The 18,918-nt window shown below is 45.8% G+C and overlaps 1 protein-coding gene across 1 annotated transcript in view; it reads left to right on the top strand.

Annotated features, from left to right (window-relative positions):
- Positions 1 to 4,580: 4,580 nt before the first annotated feature.
- LOC309834309 (guanylate cyclase 2G-like) overlaps positions 4,581 to 18,918 on the top strand; it is a gene marked incomplete at both ends in the record, with an annotated part of 38,495 nt that continues 24,157 nt past the window's right edge. The window contains 7 exon segments of the mRNA XM_082672969.1: positions 4,581 to 4,964; positions 8,485 to 8,542; positions 8,864 to 8,973; positions 11,396 to 11,581; positions 13,085 to 13,229; positions 17,044 to 17,179; positions 18,267 to 18,462. Coding sequence (XP_082529095.1) covers positions 4,581 to 4,964; positions 8,485 to 8,542; positions 8,864 to 8,973; positions 11,396 to 11,581; positions 13,085 to 13,229; positions 17,044 to 17,179; positions 18,267 to 18,462 — 1,215 coding nt within the window.

The raw sequence follows: 18,918 nt of genomic DNA, 5'->3' as shown, positions 1-18,918 counted from the left end.
CTTACAGGCTTGGATCTGACCTTCCCAGCTGGCGAGCCATGGGACACTGGCGGGCCAAGACATACTGATGCCTCAGCCCTCACAGTGCTGGGTGTGCTCACGGCCAGCCCCACCTAGGGCATTCAGTGTGTCATATAAATACTATTATTCTCAGGGTCACGATGTCAACGAGGTTGCAACGCAGCGACACAGGCAACTTGCACCTTTATCAGCAAGAGCGTCCCAAGAACATTTAAGAATCAGATGGAAAGGGTGAAGGTCCTCAGAGAGGCGGCAGCTCTAAATTCCCAGAACTTTCAACCCCATAGGAAACATCACTATTTCCCAGCTGGTTAGAAGCGTAGCTCAGAGCAAAGATTTAGACGTATGCTGTCCACTACTGTGACCAGCAGCTACATGTAGCAACTGAGCACTTGAAATGAAGAAAGTCTGCAGTAAGACGTGTTTAAGTACAAAACACATGGCAGGGCTTCCCTGGTGGCGCAGTGGTTGAGAGCCCGCCTGCCCATGCAGGGGACACGGGTTCGTGCCCCGGTCAGGGAAGATCCCACATGCCGCGGAGCGGCTGGGCCCGTGAGCCATGGCCGCTGAGCCTGCGCGTCTGGAGCCTGTGCTCCACAACGGGAGAGGCCACAACAGTGAGAGGCCCGCGTACTGCAAAACAAAACAAAACAAAACAAAAAACAGAAAAAAAGCACATGCCAAATTTTGGAGACTTAGTATGAAGAAAATAACATAAACTCTCAATTTTTAAAATATGGATTACATGTTGAAATGATAATATTTCAGATAAACTAAGTATTTCTACTTGTTTCTTTTAATCTTCAAATCTGTCTGCTGGGAATTTTAACATGACCTAAGTGGCTCACATTCTATTTTTCATGGACAACACTGATTTAGACCAAAGATCCTCTGTCTTAATGCCTATAGGCCACACGTGAAAGGTGGTGTTACCCAGTGTCAGCATGTTATAACTGCTCTGGGTGAACTTGAAAACAATGAGGTCTTTGACCTGTTCCTCCGGGTTCTGCATCAGTAACAGTTTGTTCCTTTGGGTTTACATACCTCCATTCAACAGAGGTCATGATCTTCTTGACGGAAGCAATAGTTCCTTATTATGGAACTGCTACTGTTCACTGACTTGTTCCGGGCCAGGCACTATGCTGTGTGAAAACTTGTCCCAGCCACAGCTTCAGTCTCATTCCAAATCCGTGCGCCCCACCCTTCTGCTACGCTGCCTCTCACAGGGGAGTGTGGGAGAAATTTCAGACAGGAGCATCAGTACTTTGGGGGTACCATGCTCACACCTCCCCCCTTGCCAAACCTTTAAGAACATCGTCCTCTGCTTTGCAGCCTTGGTTCCCTGGGCTCACAACGTGGGGGAACATCACTGAGTGCCTGGCTAGGGAGCAATTTGGGAGCTTTTAACACGAGCAGAGCGGAAACACCAGGAAGTGGGAGGGGTACTGGTCTCTGTAGACCAGAAGCTGAAAAGGGTGGAGGAGCCAGAGGGACATCCTGCCTGGCTTTATATAGCTATGCACCAGAGAGACGCCACCCAGATGACAAGCCTGGTGCTACCCAGGTCCCCTATTGGCTTGGATGGAGAAGCATGTCATTTTAATGGGTCGAAAGTGTATAAGCCCCAGAGGAAGATGCGTTAAGGCAAGGACACATTCTTTATTTGCTTAGTGTTTGGACACTGTGACAACAAAAGTGTTCTTGGAACACTTAAAATTTTATGGAAAGTCATTCCATCACTGCTAAATATTTAGTATCTTGATTACTGAGCAGACAGCTGCCCTTCCTCCCTACTAATTTCTAGAAGGTTTTGCTCTTCATGCTAAGGCTAATTAGGGGTTGGGGACAGTAATCTGGGAGGCAGAATCAAAAAACACAGAATAAATCTTCAGATCGGAAATCTGACATTTAGGCTGGATCGATCTGCTAAACTTCCGATTAGATCTGTAGCCAGAAGAAAACTTGAAAGTATTGATTAGAAGCTCCAGGTTGTCAAAAGCAACTACTCAGGCAACAAAAACCCACTCCTGGTAAAAATGGGCACGAGAAAGAGCAACACATTACAGGCCAGAGGAAGAGTCTATTTCTGTAGCACAGGACGAATAGCGAGAGTTTGAAGTACAGATGAGACAGGCAGCGTCCCCAGGAGGGAGGATTCTCCTCCCTCACATCAACCTTTTCAGAAACAATCAGCATGTCCTCATCAGAAAGCCAAGGCTGGCGCCCCATCCTCGGCTTTCTGGGAGTAGTCTGCGCACAGGTACCTAAAGGAGTGGCTTTTGGATTCAAGGAATTGCCTTTTGTTGCAGATCTAAGAAACACAATCTCCCCTTTACGCAAGTTCAACCTTTACTCCACTCTCCTACGGCTCTTTAGACATTTACTTACCAGGAGATTCTTTTTACTTGACTGCATCACAACTATTGGCAAGTGCTGAGAACACGACAGGGAAGTTTGAAGTTCGTACCCCGGTAGGTAATAGCCACTTTTGACTTGCGCTTACTTGTAGGATGGTTGGTACAAGGTACGTTAGACCTTCGGGAATGCTCCCTTTAGGAACCTGTAAGCAAGACCTGGAAAGAAACTGCGGCCATCATCGAGCATGGAGTACTTGGTTAGTTATGAATCCGCCAGGGTCCTAGGGTTTTAGGGCAAGAAGCTGGTAAGGTCCGAAGTCTCAGCCCTCTGCCATTCCCTCAGTCCACTTCACAGATCAGAAAACGGAGGCTCAGATGCAGTCTTATAGACTCTGGAAGCCTGAGGGTGTTGCCTCTTCCCAGAACACGCCGTGAGGTGGGAGAAAGTGTGAGGGCAGAAGTGATGGCTGCCTCTCCCTCGGTCTTTCCCTCCAGGTGGGAAACTCCAGCCTGACTTTACTGTATTCCGAGTGAGCCAAACACCTGTTTCTGTTTCACCTTCCGGAGAAGTTCCAACCCACATCATTTCAAACCTTTCCGTTTTCTCTAAACGTGATGAGGCCACAGATTTACAAATTGAAGGGAGGGAGGGGCAAATGGGAGGGGAGGAAGGACAGGTAGAAAAAAGCTAGTCCCATCACCCTGGATACAGCTAATCTCATCTGATTTTGTGTGCTGAACAGCTGGCCCTATATCTGATTTATGGCCCAACTGGTCAGCAGTGAGGAAACTATAAATTAGGAAAAGAGAATCCTCCCTCTGTAATAATCTTTTCAGGAAACAGAGATGGGATAACATATCTGGGAATCAAAATGCCAACATAGGGAACCAAGCTCTGCATCTCTGGGGGCCAAGCACAGATTACTTTTGTTCCAAAGCATGGTGGGATAAAACAACATGGCCTCCCCCATCTACCACCACTGGTAACTTGCAGGCATAAGAATCTCCTAGAAGAGAGCAGGGCTGGAGAAGCAAAGTGGAGAACAGTGTGCCCCCTCCAGCAGCCACAGTCCCTACCAATCTCCCTGGTTTTAACCTCAGGCCTTGCCACTCCAGCCAATCAAGCACTTCGTACAAAGTAGGTGGGCCTGTTACCATGGCAATGGTTTCCAGACGATGATCGCCATTACCTAGACCACCTGCATCTCTGTCTCCCTCTCCCTCTGAGGGCAGTGGAGACATGGAAGGGGCTTAGTTCAGCAGAGAATAAGCCAAGTGCATAGAAGTGTGAGGGACCAGACCAACGTGACGTGTTCCTGACCCAGGAATTCAGACAGCGTGAGTTTACCTCCCTGTGATTTCACTCTGCAAATACAAGTCTGTAGGGTTTATCTTCAATTGAAACGTTCACTTTTCTTCCTTATTGCAAAGACATGAAGATAAAAATATGAGAATTAAGCAGAGAAGAAAAAGCACCCAGAACTCCTATCGCCCAGAGTTTTTATTCGTTTGGTGTGTATAATATTTGTTACGCAACTTTATGTGCTTTTTAAAAACACAACAAAAAATGGAATACTATTCATGTCGTTTGAAAGTGTGCCTCCTCTCAATAATTGTGACTATTTTTCTAAGTCAGTAAGTGCACATTTAATATATCATTTTTATTGACTGCCCTCCTCAGTCACATGGATTCACTCCATGTTACTCATCTAGGCCCCTACTATTGAACATGGGGGTTGTGCCTAATTTTTGAAAAAAATTAGAGAGGGAAAAATAGAGAGGGAAAGTAACATGTCTTAGGTTACACCACTAATACGTGATGGAGTCAGAATTCCAGCCTAGGCCATCTGTCTACACTTGAGTGGTTCCCATGATTCTTATTTTACTAGTGGAGAGGGATCTGGGGGGTGGAGTGGGGGTTATGTGGCTTGCCGAGGACCATGGAGTTTGACAGTGGTGTCACTGGATCAATTACCAGGGTCTTGCTGGCTCCCTGTCCCAGCCTCCTTGCACAGATTTCTGCTTCTAGATGTGTTAGGACAGACTCTGGAAAGGGAAGTTTTTGGTTAATTAACAGCACTGAAGAGAAAGCAAGCTGTGGTCCTCAGGGAACTGCGCACTATCATTCAAGCTCTGGGCACAAGTGGTCAGGAGGCTAAGCCTCTCAGGGTTCTGCAGTGATCCAGGTGTTAGACTCCATCCATGGCTCCCAGGACAGGTGCTGAGGCCCCACTCGGATCTGGGCCCTGTTTGGGGGTTGAATGCCGAGCTGGCCACCCAACCTTAGTTCTGATGCTCCTTGTCAGTGTCCTGGTGTCGTGGCTTGAGGCTGCTAAACTCACTGTGGGGTTCCAGGCCCCCTGGAACATCTCCCATCCATTCAATGTGCAGAGGCTGGGTGCCGGACTCCAGGTTGCCATGGACAAGATCAACTCTGAGCTGGCAGACTTTGGAAATTTCAGCTGGGAGTTTACTTACACCAACTCAACCTGCAGCACCAAGGAGTCTCTTGCTCTTTTCATCAACCAGGTCCAGAAAGAAGAAATTTCTGCCCTGTTTGGACCAGCATGCCCAGAAGCAGCAGAGGTAGAGTATACAGCCTTCTAAGAAACTCTGAGTTTCCATTGGAAAGGGTGGTCTTAAAGATGACGGCATAGACTTGAATAATCTCTGGACTTGGATGACATTCTTATAAATAATAACTGTGTAAGTCTTGTGTACCATTTCTTTGAGATGTAATTAGACCATGCAATTAGAACAATGAATACTCTCTTTAAAGAAAGCCTCTCAAATCAATTGCTGTTAGTTCACTCACTAACTTGATGTTGACTAACAAACTTGTTGATTGTTTGGCCTTGGTGCTGTCAGATATGGACTCATCATTCACTCCAACATTGCCAGCCACGTGGCTCAGAAAAATGAAGAAGAAATTGAATGCTTGGCTTTAAATAGAAAAATAACATCTGTTTGTGTAGGTTTCCCTTTGGCATGTATAATAAATTATTCAGTGATGGGAAAGAAAGAAGGAAAGGATGAAGTATGACAGATTGCCATAAGCTAAGGCAAGAAATGAGAGATGTGAATGATTTGTGTTTGTTTAGCTAATGAGATTAGCTTTGTTGATGTCCTTGGGTATCTTGTGCTCTCAGAGGTATAGATGCAAAGGCTGAATAGATGAGGCAGCACAGTTCTCACGTTCAAAAATACCGCAGAACTATCATTAGTGGGTGCTACAGAGTTAAGATTACATTTGAATTTGAATCTTAGTGTCTCCTAGAATTCCTCATTTGACACATTCCCCATTTGATTAACAAAGCCTACCCATTCTTCAAAGTCAAGCTCAAATGCCACGGAGCCTTTATCTCTCTACCCTCATCGTTCACATCTCTAATTCCCAAATCAGAAGTAATTTCTTACTTCTCTAAGCTCCTCTAAATCTATTGTCTATAAATATTGAAGGGCATATTTAACTCTATAGCTTTTTTTACACGTCTTTACTCCTGTAATAGTTGATCACGAGATCTTTTTAAGAGGAAGGTCTCTGAAGTTCCCTGTAGATAGCAGGCTCCTAGTGGAAAATGAATAAGGAACAAATTAAGAAAAAGCGAGTAGTACCTATGAGTGTGTGCTCTGTAACCACATTACCTGAATTCCAAGCCTGCTCCACTATTTGCTAATTTTGGAACTTATTAATACATTTCTGTGCCCCCATGTTTTCATCTCTAAGATGAGATGATAATACCTACCTGATAGAAAATGTAAGAATTAAGATAATATGTGTAAGCTCTTAGTCGAGTGCTTGGCACATAGTAATCACTAAATAAATGCTGGCTATTGTTACTCGTGTGCTCTGAGGTTTTACATCCTTAAGTTGCATCCAAGATGTTATCATCAATATTCCAAAAGCGAGGGGAAGTATGACCCATAGACTCACTGAATACAAAGTTTATGCAGATATTTTACAATGGGGCTGGAGTGTAGCAAAACTCAATTATGGAAAGACATCCCTTTGGTTACTTTCAAGGTTATTGGTTTGCTGGCTCCCCCATGTTTGACTCTGTTGGACAAACAGCAAAACTGGAGAACAACTTCTTGTATGACACCTATGTGAAACTTGTGCCACGCATGCACAGAGTTGGTGATGTGCTCCAGAAAAGCCTCCAGTACCTGGGCTGGAAACACACTGGGATGTTTGGAGGTCACTCTGGAACTTCCTCCTGCGAGGGAGTGGATGAGTTGTGGAGGGTTGTAGGGAATGAACTCAAATCCCGTTTCCCCATCACCGCCAGCATGAAATACACCAACAACAATCCAGCCTTCCTTCAAGAGCATCTTAGAAGCCTGTCATTGATTTCCAGGGCTAAGTAGGAAAGAATCTTCTGTTGCTTATGTTTAGAGGGGCAAATAGAAAAAAATGATTGAAAAAAAACCTAAGAATTTTTCATTTTTCTATGAAGGTAAAAAGCAGATGAAAACAGAGTATAAAATTAAGGATACATAAAAGCATTACCAACCAACAAAAACTTTTTTTTTGTCTAGAGTGAAATCTTCGATGCTATAGTGTCATGATGTACAGAGTAATTTCTGGAAGCACCTGCTAGGTGGGCTGGGTCTTGGACTTGGATGTTCGTTCAGAGAATGGGCTCTGGAGACAGACATCCCTAGGTTTGAAACCCGCCTCTGACACTTTCTAGCTGTGTGTTCTTGAGCAAGTAGCTTAACCTCTCTGTGCCTCAGGTACCTTATCTGTAAAACAAAGACAATCATCTTACCTACCTCATAGAATGGTGAGGATTAAATAAGATCATGCCTGTAAAGTGCTGGACATAGTAACTGATCAACACGCCATAGTGAATATTGTTGTTGTGGTGCCTCTAAGCCTCTACTTTCTAGCAGGAATTAGTAGCGGACTCCTTTCTCTTCTTCCAATAAACCAAGCTCCTTCTGGCTTTGGGACTTTGGGACTTGGTATCCCTTGGCTTGGAGTTCCACTGCAATCCCACCTCATCCCACACAGTGTTCTTTCCATAGGTAGCTTGCTCTCATCCTTCCAGACTCAGCCCAGAGCCCATCCCATCTCCTGTGAGGGGCCTTTCCCAACTACTTGACATGGAGCGATTCCCCCTCCCCACATTAGTATCACAGCATTCTTTTCCCCTTTCATTCATCAGAATCTTGAACGATCTCTCTAATCTCTTCACTTGTATATTGTCTGTCTTAATGTCAGCTCCCTGAGAACAAGGACCTTCTCTTTTGCTCACTGTTGTATCCTATGCTTAGCACATTGCCTGGCACCTAGCTCGAGCTCAGGTAAATAGATTAAAATTTATCTCATTCAAAAAATAAGTCACTAAGGACTTCCCTGGTGGCGCAGCAGTTAAGAACCCACCTGCCAATGCAGGGGACACAGGTTCAAGCCCTGGTCTGGGAAGATGCCACATGCCACGGAGCAACTAAGCCCATGCACCACAACTACTGAGCCTGCGCTCTAGAGTCTGTGAGCCAAAACTACTGAGCCCAAGTGCGCCACAACTACTGAAGCCCGCGTGCCTAGAGCCCCTGCTCCACAACAAGAGAAGCCACCGCAATGAGAAGCCCGCGCACCACAACGAAGAGTAGCCCCCGCTCACCGCAACTAGAGAAAAGCCCCAGAGCAGCAACGAAGACCCAGCGCAGCCAAAATTAAATAAATAAATTTATTAAAAATAAATAAATAAAATAGATAACCAACAAGGACCTATTGTATAGCACAGGGAACTATACTCAGTATTTTTAACAACCTATAAGGGAAAAGAATCTGAAAAAGAATATATATGTGTGTGTGTGTATATATATATATATATGTATATCTATATCTGAATCACTTTGCTGTACACCTGAAACTAACACAACACTGTAAATCTATCATACCTCAATTAAAAAGAAAAATTCTGAAGCAAAAAAAAAAGCATGCTCCAATTAAAAAATAAATACATAACAATAAATCAGTATTTCATTTTTGTTCCCTCAAAAAGCATGCTGATGTGTTTGGATGGAAGAAAAATACCATGGCCTACTCCTTTTCCCCCCATCCCATCTCAGACAGTCTCAGTGCTCCTGGTTCTAGGTCCTCCGTCAACGCAACCTACCTGATGATGAGTCACAAGCCAGATCTATTGCTCTGAGTCAGTTAAACGAAGAAACTAGAGCACAGAAGTGGTCTCAAACTTTTTCGATTTGTGCTTTGGGGGAGAGCTGCAGCGAAGACTTTAGTTCCGCAAGACGAAAGCTGCCAGTTTGTATGCTACCGGCATGGTTAAAGGAGGACACGCTCTGGGAACAGTTTAGACCTTCCTATTTCCTAAAGCATGCTCAAGAAAAGACAAAGTTCATGTCTCATTTCTAGTGGTTTTAGGCTAGACTTTAAAACGTGTGTATCTGTGTGTGTGTGTGTGTGTGTGTGTGTGTGTACACATGTGCAACTGGCTGACTGTCTTCTCTTACAGTTCTTATCTTAATCTGCAGCTCAGAAGGTGCAAAACTTATCCTGCTGGCTGCAGAGAACCTGGGACTCCACACAGGAGAATTCGTCTTTATCATTTTGCAGCAGCTGGAGGTGGGTGCTGATAAGAGGCAACGGCTCCCGCAGGAAGAGGTAACAAGCATGCAGCACTTGCTATGCACCAGATGCATTAGCTCACTGAACACTCAACCCTAGGAGGCAGCTACTCTTGTGTCCTCAACTTAAGATCAAGAGACTGAGACTGAATTGAAAGAACCTACCCAGAGTCCGTTTGCACAGTTCCTGGGACGGGGGCCCGGGCCTTGAACCAGGCTGCTGGTTCTGGAGCCTGGTCCTCTGTAGTCTACATCAGCAAACACCAGCTGAGGAAAAACCATCATTCCTCCCGGGAGGCTGAGACCTCCCCAGAGGCTCTCAAACTCGGTGGCTCTCACTTTCTTTTCTTCCATGGCCACCTGTGTTTGAGCCCCAACAATGGCCTGGAGAAACCAACACTCTGGTCTAATGAGGCAATCTGTAGGTGGTTTGGTTCCTTTGGTAACGATAGGGATGGCTGACATGTACCACGTACCTCCCGTGAGTACCGAGTTATACATTATACCTGCATCGGTGCGCTAGATTTTCCCAACAGCCCCGTGAGGCAGATAGAGAGTCCATGCGTGGTTTACATGCATCATTGCATTCAATATTTCCAACAGCCTTATAAGGTACAGATTATTAGCATTCCAACTCGCAGATGAAAAAATTGAGGCTTAGAGAAATAGGGTAACTTATCCAAGATCTTGGACCTCTTAAGCTGGTCTTTTGGACTCTGGGACTGAGTCCTTGACCCCAACAGCTCTGCCTTGTGGAGTGTGTACTGAGTGCCAGGCCCCACTGTGAGCGCTTGATAAACTAACACTCATTTCAGCTCACACCACCCTAAGGGGAGATACTTTCATTTTCCTCATTTTACAGATGAGAAAACCGAGGTCCTGAGAGGTGAAATAACTTAACCAAGGCCACACGACTAGTATGAGGGAGACCTAGTAGTCAAACCAGGTAGGCTGGCCTCAGTGTTTGTACGTTTAACCACCACACAACACCAACAGGCTTCTAAAATAATATTGCCCCTTGTATTGATATTTAGCTATGGACACACTGTGTAATTTTTCCAGCAGTTTTCTCTTTCTAAAATGAGCTTGTTTTATATGATCATAAGAAGTTGAAATGGGGTGAAACGGAGTACAGGAAGATGCATAATAATGCTCCAGGTTTCTTTTATCTTTTTATCATTAAGTATTTCAGATTGCCAAAAGTGTCTCAGGTTTCGTTGGGCAGCCAGTTGGAATTCTAATCGTAAGCCAAGCTTTCCAGAACCTCCTCCTACCTTCCCTTTGCATTGCCATACACCCCCTTTCTCTTTACTTGTCCTCTCACCTCTGCCTGCAGACAGACGAGAAGGGGAGAGGATGCACCAGGTCTCAGGATCAGCGGGGAAGCCCTGCCAACCCCCTCGTCACGTTCTCCCCAAACCTTGATAATCAAATTCCAATTGGCTGGAAATGCAGACAGAATATAGGACTAAAAATAGACCACATGACATCCATGAAAGTGAATTCATGCTGCTTTAAAAAAAGAATAGCATAAATCCATTCCCTAAAAGTGTTCCCAATATAGGCTGAAGTTGGCAAAAATCAAGTTGCAGAATACCATTATAGCATGATACTATTTATGTAAAATGCACATATGCTCACACACACCTCTGTACACGTCTAGAACATTCGGATGCCTCTCAGAGGAGACAAGAGGGAGCCGTAGGGAAACTGGGGAAGATCTTACCGTCTTTCACATATATACACACAATGAGTGGATGTTACTTTCATAATAATAATAATAATAATGTAGGTAATAATGATAATAACAAACGACTTAAGCCACAAGCAGAAATTTGAGAATCGACAGTTGTAAGTTTTTCAAGTTTTTGCTGCCCATTGTTAAAAGGTAAGCTTTCTGCATATTAGTTGCTCGATGCCCCAAGTAATCTTTTCTTATTTATTGATTGATTTTTTTGGCTTCCTTCCCACTGCTTTGAAGCTAACTAGAAAACATAAACTTTACATGGCAAGTCTTCCAGGGCCATTGTGTTTCCAAGGATTAGAATAAAAATTCACATTTGATGTTGAGGACTTCCCTGGTGGCACAGTGGTTAAGAATCTGCCTGCCATTGCTGGGGTCATGGGTTCGATCACTGGTCCAGGAAGATCCCACATGCCGCGGAACAACTAAGCCCAGGCGCCACAACTACTGAAGCCCGCGGGCCTAGAGCCCGTGCTCCGCAACGAGGGAAGCCAACGCAATGAGAAGCCCGTGCACAGCAACGAAGAGTAGCCCCCACTCATGGCAACTAGAGAAAGCCGGCACGTGGCAATGAAGACCCAACGCAGCCAAAAATAAATAAATAAATAAAGTTGATGTTGACTATTGCTTAGGGTATTTCCTACAGAATGGCTACATTTATTTCATTATTTTTCAGGACAGTTTTTGGAAGGAGGTATTGACAAATCAGAAGGTGATGCACTTTCCCTTAGTCTACAAGTCAGTGATTCTCATAGCCCTCAGCTCCTCGCGAGAAGGCCCTGGAGATGAAGGCTTCCGAGAGCTGGTCCTCCGAAGGCTGCGGGGGCCGCCCTTCCACGGCCCCCTCCACATGCTGGAGCAGGTCTGATGGGCGTCTTCCTACACAGGTCCCTCCTCCCTTCCTTGAGAATATCTGTGTTTGGCCACTCCCCAGGCTCCTAACACAGACACAGACACACACATGCGCGCACACACACACACACACACACACACACACACGTACTTCTTCATCTTCCACAGCCCCAAATAAACAGTGGCCCGATGAGATCTTGTGAAATCTGCACCCCAGGTCCACACGGAGGACAGAGGTTACTAGATGAGTGATCGGTTGGCCTTTGGAGTCAGAGTCCTGGGCTTCCATCCTAATTCTGCTATTTACTACCTACGGGGCTTTGAGATGAATTGTTTAACCTCCCTACACCTCAGTCTCTTCACCCAAAAATGGGACTGATTATGACATCTGCCTTCCAGACTGTGGTTTTGAGTATCTAATGACATAGTACATGGAAGTAGCAGAACAGATACCAGTGCGTGCTCAGACCATGACAGTCTCCTTTCCCAGCAGGATGCCACGACCAGGAACCAGAATGGAGTAGTCAGAGATGTGGAGCTAGGGCAGGTCAAGGCAAGCAGATGTTCTGAGAAGGCAGCCGGGAGAGAGCCTATCAGCCAGTGGTAGTTCCAGTATGTGTGGGATGATGGGGCAAAATGTCTGATTAACTAGACCATTGGCCAGATCTGGAGCTCCTGCCAGAGCGGGGCCAAGCTGAGCCTGAAGGCGATGAGAAGCTACTGATGACAAGGGTTCCATTAGGAATGAGGCAGCTGATTGTGGATCCCAACACACAAGGAAAGATGGTGGATCAATGAATATTTGGGGAGTCATCTAAGTGTCAGCTCTGTACCTGGTTCTATGGGGAGAACAGTGCCTAGCGCCTAGTAGGCACATGCATTTTTGTTGACTAAATGAAGTATTGAAGACCTACTATGTGCCAGTTAGTACAATAGATACTATACCTATTCTGCCTCATTTAACTATCCTTATACTCATCACAATAGTGGCTTTATCCACATTTTATAAATGAATGAACCGAGATTCAGAGAGATTCAGAGAGGTTCTGGAACTTACCCCAAGTCTCACAGTAAGTACCAGGGACAGCCTGACTCCAAGATCCACCCTTTCAATTAAACCATATTCCCTCCTGCCTATGGCCTAAAAAGCTGTTCACAGCCCAAAAGATCACGCAATCTAATTGAGAAAACAAGGCCTAAAGAGGAAAAGTGAAGCTGTGATACCTAGGTATACCAGCACAGGCCAGGATACGTGGAGGGTCCTCCTTTCTCTGTGGAATAACGGAGAACGTGTGCTATGTTACACTGTTAAGAGGATGGAGAAAGCTTGCTTCTAACTGAGCCCGGACTGTGATGTAGCAGGCCATGGGCTTTTTTTTTTTTTAAATCTTTTTAGAAATTAATTAATTTTTATTGACAGAGAAATCAAGAGCTTCACAGACAAGTAAAAGCTAAGAGAGTTCAGTACCACCATGGGCCTTTTTCTACCCGGCCTTTGCTTCCCTCATCCAAGGTGAGCCGTTACCCTGCTTACTTTCACGATGCAGTCCTGCTGTATGCTGAGGCCGTGAAGGAGATGATAACGGCCAGAAGGGATTTCTGGGATGGGCGGCAGCTCGTCATCACTCTGAAAGGCTCCAGTCAGACTGCTTTGCCGGGTAAGTGTCTTGACTGTGGTAGGTTTGCCGAACTCAGGCCAGCTGAGTCCGTGGGGCTTGGCGTTGTTGGGCGTGTGATTACAGAATTCCGCTTTCTCACGGAGATTCCGGCCTCTGGGAAGTGTTGTTGAGGTTAACGCTCCCAGCGGCCACCGTCTGCTCTTTCTGCTCTGTCCAGAAGGCTGCCCAGACCAGGTGGGGGGCCTCTGGGGTCTCTTCCCGCCCCTGAAAAGTCTCTCCCACAGCTCCTTTCAAACCGAACCCATCAAGAATAAAACTCAAGAGGGTGGGACCCTCCTCCTGGTATCACTCCCATGATCCTCCACAACCTGCATCCTCTCTGATGCGGTGCCTGTCTGAATCATGACCATCAGCCTCTGAGGATGGGGCCAATCCTATTTTACTTTCCTTGCAGGTGTGAGGATAGGCTTGGAAGTGAACTGTTTTGAAATCACCCTGGGAGCTGGCCAACGGCTGTCATCTTGGTCTACTCCAGCTTTTTATTTTGTGAGACAGAGATAATACATATTGCCACATCTAATAATAATAACCAGCATCTATTGAGGGCTTACCTTATATCAAGCTGGGTGCCAAGAGCTTCTGTGCACTATTTCATTTAATCCTCACACCACCGATGAGGCAGTGCTATTACTATCCATAATATACTACACAGGTGAGTAACCCCAGGGTAGAAAATTTACTTACTTGCCCGTGGTCATAAAGTTACGAGATGGTGGAGCCCGAATTCAAAATAAGGCCTGTTTTTATCTCCAGAGCTCATGTTCTTTACTGTTGTGTAACACCAAGGAGTAATTAAAATATTGGGTTGGCCAAAATGTGCCTTTGGTTTTTAAGTAAAAATAAATGACACATTTTTCATTTTCACCAAGAACTTTACTGAACAACGTATTCACTCTTTTGTTCCACTACCTTCTACCATTTTTCAGGCAACTTCATAGTTCCATCTTCCCAAAACTTTTAATCTTTTTCAGCAAAGAACTGTTCCAGGTGCTCTCACAGTCTTCCAGGGAATTGAAATTTTTACCATTAAGAGAATTTTGTAAGACCGAAATAAATGGAAATCTGAAGGGGCAACGTCTGGTGAACACAGCGGATGAATCAGAACCTCCCAGGCAAGCTGTCACAGCTTTTGCCTGGTCATCAAATAAAGAAGTGGTCTTGTGTTATCTCGATGGAAGAGTATGTGTTTTCTGTTGACTAATTCTGGACACTTTTCGTCGAGTGCCGCTTTCAGCTGGTCTAATTGGGAGTGGTACTTGTTGGAATTAATCGTTTGGTTTTCCAGAAGGAGCTCATAATAATGGACTCCCTTCCAATCCCACCATACACACAACATCACCTTCTTTGGATGAAGACCGGCCTTTGGTGTGATTGGTGGTGGTTTATTTCACTTGCCCCACGATCTCTTCCGTTCCACATTACTGTACAGTATCCACTTTTCATCGCCCATCACAATTTGTTTTAAAAACCGAACATTTTCTTTACGTTTAAGTAGAGAATTGCATGCAGAAATAAGGTCAAGAAGTTTTTTTCACTTAACTTATGTGGAACCCAAACATCAAAGTGATGAACATAACCAAGCTGGTGCAAATGATTTTCAATGCTTGATTGGGATATTCTGAGTATGTTGGCTCTTTCCCGCGTGGTATAACATTGACTTAACGTCTCGATTTGATCTCTATCAACTTCAGCTGGTCTACCCGACCGTGGACCATCGTCCAGAGAGAAAGCTCCAGCACGAAACTTATTTTTTTTTAAATATATGTATTTATTTATTTATTTTGGACTGTGTTGGGTCTTCGTTGCTGCACGCAGGCTTTCTCTAGTTGCGGAAAGCAGGGGCTACTCTTTGTTTCGGTGCGCGGGCTTCTCATTGCGGTGGCTTCTCTTGTTGCGGAGCATGGGCTCTAGGCGTGCGGGCTTCAGTAGTTGTGGCTCATGGGCTCAGTAGTTTTGGCTCACAGGCTCTAGAGCGCAGGCTCAGTAGTTGTGGCGTGTGGGCTTAGTTGCTCCACAGCATGTGGGATCTTCCCGGACCAGGGATGGAATCCATGTCCCCTGCATTGGCAGGTGGATTCTTAACCACTGCACCACCAGGGAAGTCCCTCCAGCACAAAACTTTACAAACCACTCTTGACACGTTCGATCAGTCACAGCTCCTTCTCCATACACTGCACAAATCTTTTTTTTTAAGTTTCAGTTGCGTTTTTATCTTTCTTGAAATAATAAAACATAATATGCCAAAAATGTTGCTTTTTTTTCCATCTTCAATATGCAAATGGCTACACAAAAATTCACGAATTTTGATGTCTTTTTCTAAATGAACACTGATATGACAGCTGTCACATACAATCTAACAAAATTGTTTCGAATGAAGTTAAAGACAACTAAGTGCTACTAGAGTCATCTTATGGAAAAAAGCAAATGAATGTTTGGCTAATCCAATATATGAAGTGCTTGGCACGTAGTATGTGCTCATTAAATGGCAACTAGTTATCTTTCCTTTGGCTTATCATTCCCTTAATAAATTAAGACTTAAACTTCATCCTAAATTTTCAAAAGGACAGCCAAGTCCTGCTCTTTGGGGCATTCCTAGATTCAGTTTACAATGACCCCATCCACACCTTTTCCAAGTGGAAATATTAACTTGCTTCCCTTTCTTCTTTTCTTCCTGACCCTGAAGCATTTGCTTTAAAAAAGGGGATGAAGTGGGAGGAGTCTGTCTTCCTGCTCTCAGTTTAATCCCCTCTGTCAGATCAATTTATTTCCTGGTTCAACCCTGGTTGTTGCATTTGCTGCAGCCCTTTCCCTGTGCAGACCTTGGGAGGGAGCTGTGCTCAAGCCCCACATTCAGGATGCCAGCAAGTGGGCACAGCAAGGCAGCGAGGGCTGTGGGAAGACCACGCACTTGGGGCCCAACAGACCTGTGTCTTCCTGGCTCTGGAAACTCCAAGGGGTCTGTGCCTCCAAGCCCTGCTTGCTTATTAGGAGTGGATGATGGTGCCTCCTCTGTGGGGTCAACCGGGACTAGATGTGTGAAATCACTACCGCCCTCAGTGCTGGGCACATAGCAGAAGCTTATGAATGTTAATGTTTTGTCCTGTCCCCAGTGGGAACAAATCATAAGTCCTAGATCAGACCTTGGGTCCTAGTTTGGGGTGTGGGACTGCTGTACTTTACTCCTCTGGGATCTCTGATGTGTCCTTTGTGTGGGGGGCAGGGCACATCCTAAGCAAGAACAAGGAATGCACCTGGGCCAGGTCTGAGCGCAATGCCTGAGCACGAACCAAAACTGGGAAGGAAGGGCCATGCTGAGAACAAAGCTTGCAAACTCGTGTCCCAGGGTCTGGCAGCGTGGAGAACGTGGGGGGCGTAGGATGGTAGCGGCTGGGAGGAGGCAGTGTCCCCAGCCCCAGCCAACCGCTGCCATGTCATTCGGCCTCCATTGGTCATATCTGATTGTTTGGGAAGCATAGATCTTGGGTTTTATGTGAAATTAGTTGGAAACTGCTTAACTTTTTTTTTTTAATGCTGGATGGTCCTCCCCAGCGTAGGCCTAACAGAACCAAGTGGCCCTTGAGCCCCACCAGGGTACCACCTCTGAACTATCTTCTTTTTTTCCCACTCTCCTTCTTGACTGCCTCTTAGATTCCCCGAAAGGGCAAAAGACTCCTGGGTGGCTTTCAGCAACTGCTGGGGAGGGCATTCCTCTGATATGACTCGGCAGGCTGGCATTTTGAGCTCCAAGCTCCTCTATGTTCCCTTTACTGTGTGCAAGTGCCTCTCTTTCCAGGAATTACTAGCCCCGTGTTTGTGGACTCCCGGGGAGAAAGACGCATGGATTACTGGGTCTATGCCCTACAGAAATCCTCAGATGGGTCCCTCTTTCTTCCTTTTCTTCATTATGACAGCTATCAGGAAGTCATCAGGTATGGCAGGGCCTTTCCCTAGCTTAGCTCATGCTACAGGAAGAGGCCTGGGAGGAGAGGAAGGGCCGGTCGTTCTGCTAGGAGGCCAGCTGGGGATCCAGCTCCTATAATCAAGTTGTCTGCTGCTCTCTGAACTCATAAAGATCGACTTTGGGCCTTCGACGTGGTCTTGCCCTTGACTGTGGGTGTGGCTCAGCCACTTCAGGTTCCACTTATAACACGGCATCCCTATCTGCACCTCCATGTGGGCCTGGGCCTCCTCATATGCTCCAGCTGGGCAGGTCCCACAGCCCCAGTGTCTCAGGGAGAGGCCCTGGCCCTGGGCGATGATGGAGCACAGCGCCTCCTACAGGGTCAGGTTCACAGTCAGTGAAACCAACTCATGCAGACAGCCAGGGGGACACCAGGACCTGGATGCTGTCCTGGGCTCACAGTATCCAGAAATCCCTTGGGAAAAAAAAAATCTCTGTTTCTGTTCTCTCAGCTATAAACCAATGAGCAACTACATGAGAACATAAAACTTAATTCAATTTCTACTTGCCCCCCCCGCCATCACCCACAATTCAGATTTGACTTGACACTTTTCTCTCCCCTACTCTTATGGAATTTTAATGTCCCCGAATGGGTTGGCCCAAGAAATAAAACAACCATGGCCAGCTAGTTCTCTGTATTGTAGGAACAGGCATTCTCCAGGCAGGGGTGACATTTTGGTCCGTAAAGTGTCAAGATGCTGTATAACAAGATTTGTCTGTATCAAACACGGGAGAAAACTACAGTAACGTTGGAGAAGCGACACTTCATCTTTTAAATCAGAAGTGACATGGTTTAAAACAAAAGATCGAGTCAGTTGTTCTACCGAGCAAAAAGATATTGCTCTCTCATGAATTATATTACCTGTAGGCTAGGTTTGAAGAATCTTGGTGAGGTGGGAAAACCGGATGGGTCAGCAGCTGTTTGAATGAAGAGACCAAGGCCTGCTTTTTGCAAATGGCATGTGTGTTTCAGTTGCCCCTGCTATGCCTGAGGTAGAGACGAGTTGAATAAATCAAGTTGGCACTGACCTTTCATTGTCTTCTTTTTTTTTAAGACCCATGGGGAATTTCTCCACGGTTCCCTTCCCGAAGACAGACGTGGCTGTGGATTTGCCAATGAGCTCTGTGAAACTGAGCCTGCTTTTGCAGATCAGTGTGGCCACCTGGAGAAGGCAGCAGGAAAGGACTCTACAACAGGGCTTCTCAGCAGTGGCAACAGCATCGATGTTTAGGACGAGATCATCTTTCTGTGTAAGGGGCTGTCTTGTGCCTTGTAGCAGGCCTAGCATCGTCCCTAGCCTCCACCCCACCCACTAGATGCCAGCAGCACCCTTTAGCTCTAACAACCCCAAACGTCTCCAGACATTGCCAGATATCCCCTGGAGAGGCAACGTCATGGCCTCCCCTGTTGAGAACCTCTGCCCTGGGGAAACCTGGCTCCTGAGATCTGAGTCTCAGGAATTCCATTTCTATGGAGGTAGAGTCTGGACAAGGGAGTGTTCCCTGGTGGTTAGGAGCTCAGGCCTGGAATGAGGTGGATCACAACTGAGAACAAGTGTAAGGAGAGCACACAGTAAATGTTGAATGAAAGGTGGTGATGGTCTTAGAAGTCATCCTTTTTTTCTCTACAAGGGACGTTTCTATATAAGGAGGAGGTGAGTGCAGTTGCCGTGGGAACCAGAGGGGTGTGGGAAGACCACGCACTTG

Source organism: Grampus griseus (assembly GCF_964374135.1).
Source record: "Grampus griseus genome assembly, chromosome: 16".
Taxonomy (NCBI): domain Eukaryota; kingdom Metazoa; phylum Chordata; class Mammalia; order Artiodactyla; family Delphinidae; genus Grampus; species Grampus griseus.
This window is presented reverse-complemented; position numbering and strand designations above follow the sequence as displayed.